This window comes from Giraffa tippelskirchi, chromosome 13, assembly GCF_054371585.1.
Source record: "Giraffa tippelskirchi isolate mGirTip1 chromosome 13, T2T-mGirTip1v1.2.pri, whole genome shotgun sequence".
NCBI lineage: Eukaryota > Metazoa > Chordata > Mammalia > Artiodactyla > Giraffidae > Giraffa > Giraffa tippelskirchi.
The window spans coordinates 29,461,012-29,478,618 of record NC_137287.1 but is presented as its reverse complement, the minus strand read 5'-3'; the positions used below and the strand labels follow the sequence as shown (position 1 = coordinate 29,478,618).

The window sequence follows — 17,607 nt, the reverse complement described above, 5'->3', positions numbered from 1 at the left end:
ACACACTCCTCTAAGGTTGTGAGGGAAACAATATAAGAAAAATAAAGGAGCCACATTAGGATGGGGATCTCAGTTTCAGATAAAGTCTAGACCAGGGATTGTCAAACTATGGCTGCTGGACCAAATTCAGCTGCCCCTGTATTTGTAAATGAAGTTTTATTGGGATACAGCCATGCCCCTGTGTTAGCATAATGGCTATGTCTGCTTTCTTGCTTCAAGAGCAGAGTTGAGTGGTTGCCACAGAGACTGGATGGCCTGCAAAGCCTAAGCTATTTATAGTCTGATTCTTTTCAGAAAAAGCCTATGACCACTGCTCTAAAACTTGTCCCAACCCGAGGGAGCTCTGGAGCCTCCATTGCTCCACAGAGTTATCCCTCCCTAGAGGAAAGGGCTGGTCTTGGTACCTTAGTGTCAGCTGGGCTTTTGTTGTCACCCACCTTGGGGTATTGAGGGTGAAGGCTATCAGACAGGTTAAACCCAAGATGGTGGCTCACATAAGCCAAGAACAAATCTCTGTGTATTAGGGGAAGCCATGTAGCTCAGTCGGTAAAGCATCTGCCTGCAATGTGGGAGACCTGGGTTCAATTCCTGGGTGGGAAAGATGCCCTGGAGAAGAAAGTGACAACCCACTCCAGTATTCTTGCCTGGAGAATCCCATGGACAGAGGAGCCTGGCTGGCTATGGTTCATGGGATCGCAAGAGTCAAGCACGACTTTGTGCTGTCTTTCTTTCTTTATGAGCTCTTAGCAGCTCAAACAGCCAGGACTCACTTGTGGGGTAAGGACATCTCTCAAGGGACCAGAAGCAACTGCTGCCATGTTGATTTGGATCTACAGATGTGCTTCCTGGGAATGGGGAGAACCACTGCTTCCTCCATCTTATCTGAACCTGAATGACCTCACCTGGACTCTGTGACTCCCATTTCCCGCTTGCCTCCAGTCCACCTGTAGTCCATCTGTCCCACTGCTCTTGGAGTGAAGACAGAAACCTTCAATAGCACAAAGAGTATTTCCTCCGGAAAAATGTCTTGAACCCTTCTCTCCATGAATCCCAGTCGCTCTGAGTACCCAATATTCAGTTTGTGTGTCTTTACCTATTTTTGCAAACCGTAGCACACAAAAATATGCAGACTTTCTTCTCTTTCAACCAAACATTGTTATTCACATTACTTTGACATCTGCTTTTTTCCCCTTACCAATACAAATCATAAGACACTCTCCAGTTTGAATGTATAGTTAACTGATTTTTAACTCATTTTTTCCTAAGAGCTGAATGATAGCCCATCATATGTATGTACGTATTATGTACCTAATACGGATGTACAATAATTTAAGAATTGTTTTGTTGATAGGAGTTCAAATGGTTTCTGTGTGGTTTTGATTTTTCACTTAACAAACAATGGTACAATGCACATCTCTTAACAAATGCCCTCACATTCTTTTTTGACAACACCGAGGGATGGGGTAGGGAGCGTGGTGGGAGGAAGGTTCAGGATGGAGGGACACACATGCACCCTTGGCTGATTCATGTCGACGTATGGCAAAAACCACCACAATATTGTAAAGTAATTATCCTCCAATTAAAATTAATTAATTTTCAAAAGGGTAAAGAAAATTATATATATATATATATATGTGTGTGTGTGTGTATATTTATATATAAATATATAGAGAGGACTGTTTTTTATTTTATTTACTTATTTAAAAATTTTATTTGGGAAGACCCCCCTGGAGAAGGGAATGGCAACCCACTCCAGTAGTCTTACCTGGAGAATTCCATGGACAGAGGAGCCTGGCAGCCTATAGTCCATGGGGTCGCAAAGAGTTGGACAAGACTGAGTGACTTTCACTTTCAAATTTCATTAATTTTTTTATTTTTGGCTGTGTTGGGTCTTTGTTGCTGTGAGGGCTTTTCTCTAGTTGTGGCGAGTGGGGGCTATGCTCTAGCTGTGGTGCGAGGGCTTCTCATTGCAGTAGCGTCTCTTGTTGTGGAGCTTAGGCCCTAGGGCTCCTGGGCTCAGAAGTTGCAGCTCCCAGGCTCTAGAACACAGGCTCCATAGTTGTGGCACGTGAGCTTAGCTGTTCCATGGCATGTGGGATCTTCCCAGGTAAGGAATTGAACACATGTCTCTTGCATTGATAGGCAGATTCTTTACCACTGAGCTATCAGGGAAGCCCTGGTTTTTTTTTTTTAGGTTTTAAAATATTTATTTGTTTATTTGATCGCTTCTGGTCTTAGTTGTGGCTTGTGGGATCTTTAGTTGTGGCATGTGAATTCTTAGTTGCAGCATGTGGGATCTAGTTCCCCAGCCAGGGATTGAACCTGGGCCTCTTGCATTGGGAGCACGGAATCCTAGCCGCTGGACCACTAGGGAATTGCCACCCTCACATTCTGATGCTTATATTTCTGAATTCACCATCCTTAGAATTGGCATTATCTGGTGAATATACCCATGCTAACCATTTTAAATTTTCATACTCACACACTACCCACTTCCTTTCTGCAGATACAGCAAATCACGTATCTATCATGAGTTTATGAGACTGCCCAGGGTCCAGCATCTTTGCCAGATTTGTATTCTTCAATACTTTTAGTTTTTGCCAATTTCGTGGCAGAGGAGTGGCCTTCCATTGTTCTGACTTACATTTCTTTGGCTGTTACTGAAGTTGGTCATCCTTTTATATATATATTGTTTCAATCACAAGAGTATCCCCCGCAGTGGTAGGACTTAAATTAAATTGGGGAAGATGGAAGTGTTCTAGGTGTATCTTTGCTCTTCCCCATCCATCCTCAGCTGCTCCAATGACGACTGCAGAGCTGACTGATGCCATTATTCCTGCCCATCCTTGGCTGCCCTCACTCTCCTGTCCCTAGCGGGCGAGGAGTTTTGGTCTCGAGGGATATGGCGATGGTGTGGGTGGGTAGAAGTTCTTGCCCCGTTGATGACCATCTCCTTCTGCTCTCTTCCCTTCCAGACACAACCCAGATGAACAACGCAGTGCCCACCTCCCCTTTGCTCCAGCAGATGGGCCATCCGCATTCCTATCCCAGCCTGGGCCAGATCTCCAACCCTTATGAACAGCAGCCACCTGGCAAAGAGCTCAACAAGTACGCCTCCTTGAAGGCAGTCGGTAAGCACTGTTTTGTTTCTTCTCCCTATCCTGTACTTTTCTGTTCCTTCTACATTTCCTTATCTCTAACTTTTTTCTACTCCATTTTCTATCTTTCTGATCTCTCTCATCTATCTTTCTATCTATCTAACTATCATCCATCATCTTTCTATTATCCATCATCTATCCATCTGCCATCTATCCATCCATCCATCATCTCTTTCTCCTTTTTCTTTGTTTCTCTCTGTCTCATTCTCTCTCTCTCTCTAATATATTCTGGGTCTCTGTACCTGGGACACAGTTTACTAAGGACCAGAGCCCCCTAGCTGCTTTCTCTTGGCCCCAGGTCAAGTCCTACCTTGCTGTGTGGGGCAGGGTGGGTGGGGGAAGAGGAGAATATGGATACTCATTTGACCCCGTGGATACCTCAGCCCCTTCACCATCAAACATCTGCCCTAGTGAATCTTCAGGGAACCTGGACATAGGATCCAAGGCACTGGTCTCTGAATGTCCTGCCCTTTAGTAGAAGACGCTCACCATCCACCCAGTCTAGCCTCTCTTGGAGAAGTCGGTAAGCCTGCACATTCCTATCTCAGGCAGCTCCTGGTTTCCAGATATAAATATTTCCAGGTTGAAGGGACAGCCTGGAGCTCCTGTTATCTGCATTCTTAGCAAGTGTAGGACATTTCATTGGCATTCTTACAGAACATTGCCTCATTTTCTCATAGTGATCCAAAGAGGAAGGCATAAATATTGCCCCAGTTTTCAGATTAGGAAAATTGAGACTCGAGGAGGTTAATTTAACTTGCCCTAAATCAAGCAGCCTGTGGGCAGTTTGAGCTTGTGTTTTTAATCACTCCAGAGCCTGTGCTCTTGCCACTCCCTTCCCACAGCCCTGGGGTGGGGGTTCAGTCCATTCCTCTGATTCATACATGAGGGAGTGAGACGGTGGCCTTGATGATGACCCAGACTGCCGAACAAATGACTCATGGCCGCATTCTATAGAGTGGAAGCAGCACTCACAGCAAAGTCAAGCCTTGGGGCAGACAGAAGATACCCAGACCATGTGCTTTCTTTTATTATAAGCTTCTCATTCTATTTTCTCTCCCTTCTGCCAAGCTCCTCTTTGGACATGCAATAGGAGACATGAGCTGATCAATTCTAGTATGAAATATCCTAATTCCAATACAAATTAAGGACAGAAACTAAAGCACAGACATGATCACGTATCTAGGCTGCTGTCACAACTATGGTCTACGGACATCAGATTCATAAAACAAGCATATTGGTGCCCTGCAGACAGTCAGGCCCAAACTTGGAGCTTAGAAACCTATCTGTAGGAATTTATATTCCCCAATACCCTAGGACTTCCAAATGGAACCTTTTGAAGAGGGTTTGAAGGGTGCTTATAATTCTGAGGGTACAGCTTCTGCTCCCTAAATCCCAAGCCTCATAAGCTCTCACATACCAGCACCCCATGTTTTCTGTTGAATTTCTCCACCCAACTCAACCCTCATCTACATCTGTGACCATGAAGTGAAAGTGAAAGTGTTAGTCATTCAGTCATGTCCCACCCTTTGAGACCCCCATGGACTGTAGCCCACCAGGCTCCTCTGTCCATGGAATTCTCCAGGCAAGAATACTGGAGTGGGTTTCCATTCCCTTCTCCAGGGGATCTTCAGGATTGAACCTGGATCCCCTGCATTGCAGGTGTTCTTTACCATCTGAGCCACCAGGGAAGCCCAGCAGTGACTGTAGATTCCCTCTATTCCGTATTACATGTTTGTATAGCACATAATCCTAAGCATGTTCAAATAGACTCAGATATTACAAGGGAGGGATGAAGGCTGTTGCCTAGGAGAGAAGACTTGGCATCTGTGCCAATGTACCTGCAGAAGACGTCATGCACTACTCAGAGGCCCACCTCCCTTTCTGAGTCTTGCATTTAGGTGATGACTAACATCTGCTGTTATTTGATTCTTTTGACATTAAAAAAATCCCACCCTGGCATCTTTTTCTTTTTGAACAGGTCCCATTACCCCAAACAACTCATTTCTTCACTTAGGCCCAGTGTTTCCTTCCCCCTCAGCACCTTGTAGCTCTTGGGTAAATCATAAATGGATCTTCCAGCAGAGTTCCCTGATTCTGTCCAGGCTTGACATAGGGCTCCTTAGTACAGCAAATGTTTGCAGTGCACTTGGAATTAAATTTGCAGTCTGAAAGTTTATTCAACACTACTTGAGTAACCTTTTCTCCCTCAAAGCAGGAACTCCTGAAACGTTTGCTGAATGAATGAATGAATTTATCTTTGACCCCAACCCAAGAATAGCTTAGTTGGAAGGGAGCACCCTTATATCTTCTAATAACTATGAGGGATCTCAGATGAAGAACCCTCCTCGATTCTGGATATGATTGATGTGGCCTTCTTCTTTGCTGCCCTTCTTTTCTGACTATTATAGGAGTTCACAGGCTTTATCTGAGTCACAGATGTTCTTGTGGTGGTCTTGTGAGGTCCAGTGTGGGGCAGACTGAGTGACTGCCTGCCCAGTGGGTTACACAGGAGTCCAGAGTCTGCCTGCCCAAATGAAATGCAAATCCCATAATAAATGTTCTTTCAAGGGTTCTTTATTAAGTCATAATGTGACCGTGGTGTGAAGGATGAAATGCATTTCATTAACAAAATCGTTACCACCCAGGAGAGTTGTTTAAAAAATGGTTTGCTGTGGAAAGTTCTGCAGTGTCTGATAACCAGATTCATTTTCTAAAAATTTCAATTTGGTCAATAAGGTGAGGCTTGGACAGCGTTTAGGGTTAACTGCCAAGTTCAAAGATATTTCTGGAAAATCGGTGTTCTCTCGGAGGCTTTAATATTCAGAACCTCAAGGGGGTTTTGGTCACTGAAATCCCCTGACCTCAGCTTCTTTGTGTGAAAAATGAAGAAGTTGAACTCTGTAGTTGGCAAACTCCATTGCTGCTGCTGCTGCTGCTGCTAAGTCACTTCAGTCGTGTCCGACTCTGTGCAACCCCGTAGACAGCAGCCCACCAGGCTCCCTCATCCCTGGGATTCTCCAGGCAGGAACACTGGAGTGGGTTGCCATTTCCTTCTCCGATGCATGAAAGTGAAAAGTGAAAGTGAAAGTGAAGTTGTGTCCAACTCTTCGCGACCCCATGGACTGCAGCCTACCAGGCTCCTCTGTCCATGGGATTTTCCAGGCAAGAGTACTGGAGTGGGTTGCCATTGCCAAACTCCATTATGATTTTAAAATTAGAAAATGAAACAATTCTACTCATTTTAGTTATTAGAATACCTGCGGGCCATGAAATATGTCTCATTCATTCACTACCAACTCAGGATGGGAACTGTTGGTAGTTCCTGAGATAAACTCTTCCAAAACAGGCCTTCCCTTCTATTTTATTTTATTTTTATTTTCTCTTATATTATGGGCTTCCCTGGTGGCTTAGTGGTAAAGAATTCTCCTGCCAGTGCAGGAGACATGAGTTAGACCACTGGGTCAGGAAGATCCTCTGCAGGAGGAAATGGCAATCCACTCCAGTATTCTTTCTGGGAAAATCCCATGGATAGAGGAGCCTGGCAGGCTACAGTCCACAAGGTCACAAAGAGTCGAACATTATTTAGTGACTAAACAAAAACAGCAATCTTATATTTTATTTATTGTTGTTTGCATGTTGAAATCACACTCATTCATGTTTAAACAGAGTTCCTTTCTCTCTATGATTCAGGGATTTGGGAATGTAACATCTGGTCCTGTATACCATGTGGCTGCAGAATGGTCTCTGTTCCCAGGGAATTCCCTGCCCAGTTATTGTGAAGTATTAGCACACACTAGGGCAATGTAAGAGGCTAAACCTCACTGAAGTGAAGGAAGTGAAAGTCATTCAATCATGTCCAACTCTTTGCAACCCTATGGACTGTACAGTCCATGGATTTCTCCAGACCAGAATACTGGAGTGGGTAGCCTATCCCTTCTCCAGTGGATCTTCCCAACATAGGAATCGAACTGGGGTCTCCTGCATCACAGGTGGATTCTTTACCAACTGAACTATCAGAGAAGCCCTAAACCTCACTGGTGTGCTGCAGTCCACGTAGTCACAAAGAGTCAGACACAACTGAGCGACTGAACTGAACTGAAACCTCACTGTACTCTGTATATGAAGGAATGATGGAGTTGAATAATTATTTGTCCAAATCATTCATTCATTCTCCAATTGTTTAATCTAGTGTTCCTCAATTGTAGGTCCCAATGAGTCAGGAACCAAGTCTGTCCCTTTCATCATTGTATCCCAAGGACCTAGCACTATATAGCACAGTTCACGCCAGCTAAGAGGCAGCCCAAACCTCTTCACTCTTCCCATCAATAGCCTGGACAATGAAGGTCCATGTGCCCAGACCTATGACTCCCATAATCCATCAAAGAAAGATTCTGTTTCACTCAATTAACTTTCCTTACTCAGTAAGGAATGTGAGGTTAAACACTTTCAAAGTGTTTGCTACCAAGAAAAGTCAAGAAGTGTGCATTGTTCTAGACTGAGCTGAACTGTAACCTGAAAATTCAGTTAAGCGCACATATCCTCTGGCTCACCCCTCCCGTGAAATGGTGGTGACAATGTGAGGACCCACTTTATGGTTCCTCATTGGTCAATGTTTACAAAGACAGTTGTGAAAATATCCCTAAGGGTCACCTGATGGCTCAGAGTTGGTTGTTTCCTGCCTCCAAAGCTGGGAAAAGACCACACTTTTATGTAATTCCTGAGGGGCTCTGGAAAACGGAAAATTGCCTGCACATTGGCATTTAGTGCCTATTGGCCCCAGGTCTAGTTTTTCCTCTGGGTGTCTTGAGAGCTGAAATCCTCAGCTGCTAATGGTTCTTTACCACATGCCCTTTAGATGCGTTCGGGCAACCTAGGCTGCCCAGTAAGTAAAAGAGACAGGATGTACCAGCATTATTGATAAAAGGTGGTGTTTTCTTTTTAAATTCCAGAATTTAATAAGAAAATATTTTCTCTGTTACTCTTTAACAGTCTGTGGACTGTTTTCCCAGAACCTTGTTACAGTCTTCCAATAGCGCTTTTTAAAGCCACAGCAACAATACACTTAGGAATTCTTTTCTACTCTTTCTGTAGGCATCATGTGTAAAGACCCTAAGTGATGCGTAAACCCCTTAACTTTGAATTAACCTCTACTAGTTTTTTTGTTGTTGTTGATATGGAAGAAAGGGAGCTAGTATCACTGAATTCCCAAATTGTATGCCTCTGAGGGAGGTATCAATCCCAACATCAAAATAGGGGGAAACTGGGGCTCAGTATAGTTAAGTAATTTTTCCAAAGTCACACCTGAAGAGCCAAGAGTCATATCTGAGATAGCCCGAATCAGGTCTTCTTCCCATGAAATGATGCTATCTGCCACAGAGCAGTTTCTGGCACCAGAAGGATCTTATCAGCACCCCCCCCCCAAAAAAAAAGATTGAAGAGGTTCATTTCCCTCTTTTGTCCAGGAAGACTTACTAAGGTGTTAATTATTTTTCTTTTGTTTGTTTGTAGGTAAGAGTTTTCTCATCATGCTAGTATGATTGAGGTATAACACACTTGAGGTATATTATAGTTGAGGTATAATTCAATATGTAATACAGTGTGATTATTGAAATATACATATGCTAGAGTCATCAACATCCCAGGAAGGAAAAGAAATATTTTCCTCTCCCAGAAAGTTTCCTCATGTTCTCTTCCTCCCAATGCCTAAGGCCCATCCTCTTTACGTAGGCATTTAATTTTTCACCCAATAAATGTTTAAATAATTCTCACTAGTGTCACCAAGCACAAAAGGGGACTTAAAGTATATATTTGGTAGCTTCTGTACCATCTTATTAAGTCCCCTTATTAGCACTAGATTTAATAAACAAAACGTGTTACTGCCTTACCAGAGTGAAGCCCTGTCTTAAGGAGTGGAGACGGGGATGACCACGGTGTGTTTCCTGCCTTCAAGGTAGTGATAGATTTGACTTGGGGGAAAATGGCTTCCTTGGAATTAGTGACTCAGTGACTGTGTCAGGCTTGTGTCCACCCACACCGGAAGATCTGGGGCTACATCATTATTTCCAGATGTCAGTGATCCTGGTTCAGAGGGATAAGAAACATTCAGGGCATCCCAGGCGGGTCCCACTTAATTTTAACTTCGTCACTCTTCGCCTGTCACTCCAATTTCCCGACTGCTTTGAGTGATGAGCGTGTAGAGTTCATACCCGCAGGTGGGACGTGGCACTTTGAGTGTCCTTTGGCACGCCTGGGAGGCCAACCAGAAATGCTTAAATGGGCCCGGATCTGTGCTCTGTAATCATTCAGATCACAGACTGTTCCCTGTGTCTCCTCCCAGCTGGCAGCCGGATATATCTCTGGAAATTGTGCAGAAACGTTGAGGACTTGGTTTTTCCAGGTAGCTTCCTAAGAAAGGAAATGGAAGCTAGTAGCGCACGCTGACTGGTCAGGCCGCCAGCCAATGGGCAGAGGCTGCGGCACTGGCACGAGCACAGGTTTGCCCAGCTTTGAGCAAAATCCCATCGTACAGAGAAGGTCTACGGAGGACCTGGGTAAGGTGTAGCCGTAGCCTTTCTCACCATCCTTTACGAAACGGGTTACACTATGGGCTCCTGCTAATAATGTGAGATTTACCCCAGGGCTCAGCCAGTACATCTGAAACGGAATTCAATCTGGAGAAACTGATTCACAATCAAGATTTCAGGCATTAGGGATTCTCAGATAACAAGCTTGATCCCTTTTGCATTAAGGGGAACTTCCTTACCTTAGGAAGAGTGACTCCTTGGAGAACCTTGAATTCATTCATTCATTCAACAATGTTTTGCAAACACAGATTGTGTGGTGGGGACTGGGGTAGGGTGGTCTCCACCCCACCTGGTCTGCTGCCCTGCATTTAAAGTCACAGTCAGCAGAGCCTAGCCTGCCCCAGTCTTGAATATGGAGCTAATGATGCACCCCCACCCCCTTTTAGCAGGGGGGATTGCAGTAGAAGAGGATCCAAATTTATCTCTTGACCACAGGGCATTGTCATCAGCCAGAGTGACTTCTTGTAACAAAAACTTTGCCTTCTTTCTTAGGTTGAAATTTAGAGCCAAATTCACCACCTAAGAATTGTCTGTCTCTCTCTGAATACATCTAGGCTTTTTCAAGGGGAACCTGTGTTGATCCTGTGTTGGGCATTATCTCAATCATGCTTCAGGACCTTGCAGAGAGAAGTGTTCAAATAATCACAGTTGTGCATTCACTCCCTCGCTTTGTTCCCTGAGTCCCCTGAGACCTGCCACACGCACACACACACACACACACACACACACACACACACACACTTAAAGACTGCAGCTGAGATGCCAACAACAGCATCTGGGTGTGAGGGCACCATGCACATGGGTCGCTGGTGAACAGATCAGCATCTCTCCATTGTTATTTTTTTAGGAAGTTCTGAGGGTGACTGGACAGTGGCGACACTTAAGTCACCGAAAGGTACCGTACGGTTTTTTCTAGCTCTTTTGTCTAGGTGTTGTTGGATTTGGCGTTGATCCATGAAGGCACAGAGTGTCCCACTGTCTGTGTGTGACCCAGTGCACACATGTGTCCATGTTGGCTGGATCTGCAGGTCCGTCTGAGTTCCAGTGTGTAAGTGTTGTGTGTGTGTGCACACCTGGGGTGGTGTGTCTCCAGGCTGTTGCTAAAAAGTGTGCTCCTCTTCGATTCCTGATATTCATTGCCTGAAGCAAAATGTCGCTATCAGAAGCCATCCCAGGTAAGACATCCAGGAAATGTTTTTTTTTTCCCCCTCTCAGAAAGCTGCACAGGCAAATGGCAAAACATAAGGTAATTTAATGCAGGGGGAAAACACAACTTCTGAGGGGGTGATAAACAGATTGTTGCCCTTGGGTCTTAGGATTGATTAGCCTTTTGGGGAACAGATGCTCTTTTTAACTCTCCTGGCTATCACGATGAGCTGAAAGTTAAGGACTTAGTCCACTTGAGTCTGTGTGTTAACTAGCTGGCTGACAGAGGCAAGTGGTAGTGATAATTTATTTACCCCTTGCTATGTGCCAGACAGACTGCTGGGCCCTTGATATCATTTTATTATTGAATTCTCTGATGACCCAGCCATATGTGTGTTGTCTTTCCCCTTTATTAATCCTCTTTATTAATAAGGACCTGGGTGTCTGATCAAGTCTAAGTCTTGCTTATCTGAAGTCAGCTAGCTGCTAAGTGATGGAGCTGAAATTTGAACCCATGTCTGCCTGGCTCTAAAGTTGAGTTATTTCCCACTGGAGTGTGGTGGGAGTAGCTCTTTTCCAGGACAGACCGGAAATTCAGTTCTCTTCTTTCTTCATGCCTTATGTTTTGTTGAATTTGGTGGTTGGAAGGATATAGCTGACCCAAGCAGATGGAGCTCAAACTCTTTAGTGACCTTGAACTGGGAGCAGTTAGAAGATATTGCAGGGCTGTAGGTAAGGTACTGGTAGGGCCATTTTGCCTTCTTGAAAGACAGTTCTGGTTTCCACCTGGAGACTGGATCAGGGGAGGGTGGACTGAAGTTGGGACCACCCACTGGGAGGCTCTTGCAGTCATCCAGGTGGGTGGTGCCCTGAACTGGGGTGGTAGAGGATGAAGAGAAGAAAATGGGGTGGAGGGGTAATGAAGAGACTGTGAAATGCATGTGAGAGGAGGAGAGGGAGCTGTGGGCTGACCCGTGGTCCTCACCTTTGAGCCACTTGAGCGCGTATCAGCATCCCCTAGAGGGATGTTGAAACCTGCTTCCTGGACACCATCCTGGAGCATCTCATTCACTAGACCTTGAGTGTGGCCTGAGGACGTGAATTGCTAACTGGTTCCGAGGTGATGCTAATGCTGCTGGTCTGGGGGCAATACTTTAAAAACCACTGCAGTAGAGAAATCTTGCTGGGAAACTAAGACCCTAAGACCCTTTGATTGGGTCTCCAAGCATCTTTCTATGGGTTGAGAGCTCTGAAGAGGGTAATTTGACCAGAATCCCAGAGGCTCATAAGCAGCCTCAGTGAAGAGGGGGGAATGGAGAGGGTCACCCCTTATTCCAGAATTGGGAGAGAGAGAGCTTTAGACCCTCGTGTCTAATGAGAATCCCTTGATCACCCAGTTGTTGCCTTGAGAGAGGCAGATTTTTGGGTCTTGTATTAGAAAATAACTATTCACATGTCAATGTTCATTTTTAGAAATGCAAACAATTTGGAACATGACAGACCTGCTAATTTGAGGCGTAAACTTTTTTCTCCTTCCCTTGTGAAAAACAAAGCCATTACGATGCCCATGACAGCATGTAGAGGCAGTCAGCATCCGTGTCCTGATATCAGCCTGTTATTGTCGGATGCATTTAGAAAATATTTCAGGATGGGTCAGAAGCAAGGGCTTAGAGGGTAATTTTCTACTCCAACCAGGCTAATTTCACCTGTCCTGCTAAATGCAACTTTATTTATTCTGCTCTATCAGGGGAGAAGAAAAGAGGTTCCAGAGAGGGGAACTCTGCGGTCACTGGTCTTCCCCTGTTTTTTCTACTCAACCTCCAGACCCTCAATCTGCATAAGGTGTGATAACAGGTCAGGGGTTTGTACATCTGCCAACTTCTTGAGGACTTCCTCAGTGGCTCAGTGGTAAAGAACCCACCTGCCAATGCAGGAGATGTGGGTTCGACCCCTGGGTCAGAAAGATCCCTTGGAGAAGGAAATGGTAACCCACTCCAGTATTCTTGCCTGGGAAATCCCATGGACAGAGGAGTCTGGCAGGCTGCAGTCCATAGGGTCATAAAGAGTCAGACATGACTTAGCGACTGAGCACGCGTGCCAGCTTCTTGAAAGGGAGGTATAAGCAGGATGTGATGGGCTTAGCTTCAGACACACTTGAGCTCCATTCACAGTCCCATCTGGTTACTTTCTCCAAGTCATTCAACGTCTCTGGGCCCCTCATTTCTGATCTACAAGGTGGCCACATCACCATCACCTCCCTCCTAAGGATGTTGTGAGGATAAGATGAGATAACGTGTGCAATACATGGCACAGTGCCTGGTGTGCTGAAAGTGATAAACACATGACCTAGTAACTGATATTATTAATACTAATATTATCAGGTGAGCAAATCAAAGCTCTGAAAAATCTCATGGTAAAGAAACTATCAAATTCTATAAAATCCATCATTTCCCAAACACTTAAAAAAATTTATTTATTTGGCTGCTTTGGGTCTTAGTTGTGGTGTGTGGGCTCAGTAGTTGCCCTGTGGCATGTGGAATCTTAGTTCCCCAACCAGGAATTGAACCTGTGTCCTCTGCCTTGGAAGGCAGATTCTTAACCACTGCACTACCAGGCAAGTCCCTGAAATACTTTTGACATCTGATCTCTTTTCTATCAGTAAAGCCAGTTCATGTCTCAACATCCAGAGTGTGAATGTTGCTATAAACCCACTTTACAAACAGCGGATAAGAGATGACTGTGTCCAGGGGAGGTTGGATAAAGAAGTAGTAGCTGAGAAAGAGAGAGGACAAGGTCCCTGAAGATCCAAGTGTCCTGCTTCCACTTGTGTTGACTCTAACTGACTTTGGAGGGGAATCCTATCTGCCAAGAAATGGCAAAACAGATCTTACCAGTTTGCGCTGCGGGCATGTGTGCGTGCTTAGTCTTTTCAGTCGTGTCTGATTTTTTGTAACCTTATCTACTACAGCCCTCCAGGCTCCTCTGTCCATGGGATTTCCCAGGCAAGAATACTGGAGTGGGTTGCCATGCCCTCCTGCAGGGGATCTTCCTGATCCAGGGATCAAACTCGCATCTCCTGTGGCTCCTGCATTGCAGGTGGATTCTTGTACTGCTGAGCCACTTGGGTAGCCCACCTTGCACTACTGTATTTGTTTTTTAATACCTGACGTTTTCCAGGCAAGTCTGCCCCTAGTGGTCACTGCTGGAGGTCCGAGTGCCCAGCCCTGGGGACTAATTTGAGTGTGTCATTCTGAGGCTAAGGACTTCCCAGGTGGCGCTAGTGGTAAAAAACAACAAACAAACAAACAAAATGCCTGCCAGTATAGGAGACACAAGAGACACAAGTTTGATCCCTGAGTCGGGAAGGTCCTCTGGAGGAGGGCATGGCAACCCACGCCAATATTCTTGCCTGGAGAATCCCATGGACAGAGGAGCCTGGCTGGCTACACTGCATAGGGTCTCAAAGAGTCAGACATGACTGAAGCACATACATACTGAGGTTAAGCTGGCTAGATGCTCTTCATGCTAAATTCCCCCAAATCTTGCATGGTGGCCCTGGCACATAGTAGACACACAACATATATTTTATTAATAAATTATTAAATGGAGCTGGGCGCCACATTTGAGGAGAATCTTGCTGTCTTTTCTGAAGAGGCTGTGGGAAATAGCAGGAAAATCGACCAGGTGGAAGCCAGGAAGCCTGTGTTTAAATCCAGTGCTGCTTCTACCCTGTTGGGTGTCATGTGGAGCCCTCAGCTCTGGTTGCTTCTCCTATGAGTGGAAGGCAGGGATCCTTGGTCTCATTGGCCCCTCTGTCTCCACAAGTAAAGATCTTAGGCTTTACTCTGATTGACTACCTTGTCATGTGACCACTCACCTCTAAACAAATTGTTATGGTTATGAAATGTCATGTTATGTTAGGGCAATGAAATGGGTTATTTGTCGTCACTGGAGGATGGTTGGGGGTAAGGAGTGGAGGGGTATATCATCCAAACCATGTGGATTTAGAGTAGAGGCAACACGGATCCCCATCTGGAAATTGGTGTTCTTCCTGGGAGTAGGGTGAATGAATGATTGGTATTTGTATCAGTTATCCATTGTTACAATAATGCTGCATAACAAGCAACCTCAAATCTCATGCCTTGAAATTATTTAGCTCAGCACTTATTGGGATTGGGGTCTAAGTGCTGATGGTTTATGCTGATACAGGAGGTTCATCTAATCTCAACTGAGTTCATCCATATATCTGGGGGTTGGCTGAATGTTGGCTAATGTAGGCTAGTTTCAGCTGGAAAGACTGAGGTGACTTGGTTCTGCTCCAGGTGTCTTTCAACCTCAGAGAGGGTAGCCCAGACATGTTCTCATGATGGGGACAAAGGTGCAAGAGAGCAGCCAGATGCCAAAAAGCACTTTTCAAACTTCTGTGTGTGTCATGTCTGCTCACCTTCGTTAGTCACATGAATGAACTTGGAATCCAATGGTGAAGAAATGAGATCCTTCTTTTGGGGGGCGGGGGTGAATTTCAAAGTCACATAAAAAGAATATGGATATAGGGAAGAGGGAAGAATGGAGGTCCTTCACGCATTCATCTAACACAGGGTACCAAATCTTATCATCTACTCTGAGATGGTCCTTTGCTACAGTACATTGCTAGGAGGTAGGTGGGATTAAGGAGAATTAACCTTTATTTCCTCCCTTTAAAAAATCACCAGATGTGTAAAGTTTCACTAGCTTGGAGGTTGATCATAAGACAAACCAAATAATGAATTTCTGAAAAGAAATATCTCCATCTATGGAGCAGGATGAAAGACAGTGAATGAGTGCAGTTTCCATCTAGGACCTTTCAAGGCAGGGGATGCTGTGGTCAGCCATGGATGGACAGTGAGGCCATCTGTCTTTGTTCAGTAGCCTTTCAGAAAGTAGTGACTGTCCAGCAGGACTGCCTAAGGAAAGATACAGAGGGCTTGAGGTTTCATAGGTCCATTGGCAGCAAGACATTCACAGAGAGCTCCCTGCAGCCATATCCAAGGGGCCAATGGTGCAGGTGGACAACTTTGGTGCAAAACCCAAGCCAGGAACTGTTTCAGAACCCTCTCAACAAAGGTAGCAGGACCTCAACATGGGAGCTCTCAGGACAGAGACAAAAAGGGCCAGGCTCCTGTTCTTCCATCCCCAATTTTCTCTCTTGGAGAGAGAAGGCTTCAGTAAAGGTGTGCAGCCCTATAGGAACAGCCAGGAGTCCTGGTTTCATTAGAAACTGGTTCAAATGTGATTTTTCCTCCTTGTATCTCTGCAGCAAGGCCCATAACCAGGTGAAATGGGACTAATTTGCCATAAAGACAAATCTTTCCATCTTCTCCTCGGCTCTTTCCTGCTTGGGAAGCTGGGCTTTTTTTTTTTCCTGCCTTTCTTATTTCTGCCTGCTAAGACAGCCCCAGAAGCCTCTGTAGCTTTAAAGCATGTATTTCAAAAGAAGAGTGAAATACCTGGGTGCTTTTTTTTAAACATGAACTGTTTCCCCTTTTATTTTTTTAATTCAGCTTATGATGGAGAGAAAAAATGTAGAGATTGAGAAAACATCCCTATATAAATAAAAGATCAGTACTGTCGTAGTGAACCAAAAGGACCCCTAAATACAGTGGCTTAAAAGAAAGAAGTATATTTCTGTTTCATGTCATAGGCCCAAAGGGAGTGGTCCAGACTGGTAGGGCTACTGTACTCCAAGCTGTCACTCGGGGACCCAGGTTCCTGCAACATTGTTGCTCTGCAGACCCTCTACCATATTGTCCTTGTCTGCACTGTTATAGTTAGTTGTTGTCATGGCCTATGGGAAGGGGGAGAGAAGACACCCAGGACAACCAATTTTCATGAGTAATATGAAGTGGAAATTGAATGCATCACTTTTGCTAACATTCCTTTGGTGAGATCAGCCACATGGCCAAGTTTAGCTTCTAAGAAGGCTGGGGAATCTAGGGCTGGGTGGCCATGTGCCCAGGAAAAAAATGGTAGAAGAGTTCTGGGAGACAAGTAGCGTATTTACAATATTGTCTCATGTGAGGTATACATTTAAGGAGTCCTACTGTGTGCCATGCATAGTGGTTCATGTTTTCATGCCTTGTCTTGTTTATTTCTCTGCTGCACTCTGCAGAGTAGGTCTTGTTATCCTCATTTTATATTCTTTTTATTTTCTGACAACGAAGCAATAGTGGCTACTGTCTAATGAATACCTACCATGAAGCAAGGACATTAGTACTTCACATTATGCAGTATAGTTCACACGATGCTCTTGAATATCCTAACTCCCTACCACATAGACAGGCATTGTTATTTTTTTATCAGAGGATAATTAGTTTACAATGCTCTGTTAGTTCTACCATATAACAGTGTGAATCAGCCAGCACTGTTATTTATTTTCAATTTTATTGGAGAAGGTTTGAGGACTTAGGTAACTGCTGAAGGCCTCCAGCTTATGTATTGAGATTTGAACTCAGGTCCGTGTGCTTTCCAAGTTCATGTTCTTTCTACTGTATTGTAAAGAAGATTTTACAGTTACAAAAAGCAAGGCTACATTCTTCCAAACTCTGCTATCTGTTGTATAAACCTGATGCACTGAATCGTCCAAGCTCTCAATCTCACTAATCTTTCTTTCTCTCTCAGCCTTCTCAGATCTTATTGCTGAAGTCTCACCCTCCAAGACTCTACTGTGGCTGTTGAAA

The 17,607-nt window shown here is 44.7% G+C and overlaps 1 protein-coding gene and 1 long non-coding RNA gene across 4 annotated transcripts in view; one reads left to right on the top strand and one right to left on the bottom strand.

The window, feature by feature from the left end:
- Positions 1–9,590, bottom strand: part of LOC145533281 (uncharacterized) — a 42,537-nt gene extending 32,947 nt beyond the window's left edge. For both annotated transcript variants that reach the window (XR_014073972.1, XR_014073973.1), the window contains exon 1: positions 9,047–9,590. This is a non-coding gene — a long non-coding RNA (uncharacterized LOC145533281). The remainder of the gene's footprint in view (positions 1–9,046) is intronic.
- SHISA9 (shisa family member 9) overlaps positions 1–17,607 on the top strand; it is a 345,697-nt gene that overhangs the window by 317,656 nt on the left and 10,434 nt on the right. Inside the window, exons 3-4 of one of the 2 annotated variants that reach the window (XM_081560356.1) lie at positions 2,976–3,131; positions 10,593–10,640. In XM_081560356.1, coding sequence (XP_081416482.1) covers positions 2,976–3,131; positions 10,593–10,640 — 204 coding nt within the window. The remainder of the gene's footprint in view (positions 1–2,975; positions 3,132–10,592; positions 10,641–17,607) is intronic. The other variant, XM_081560357.1, reaches the window with a different exon arrangement.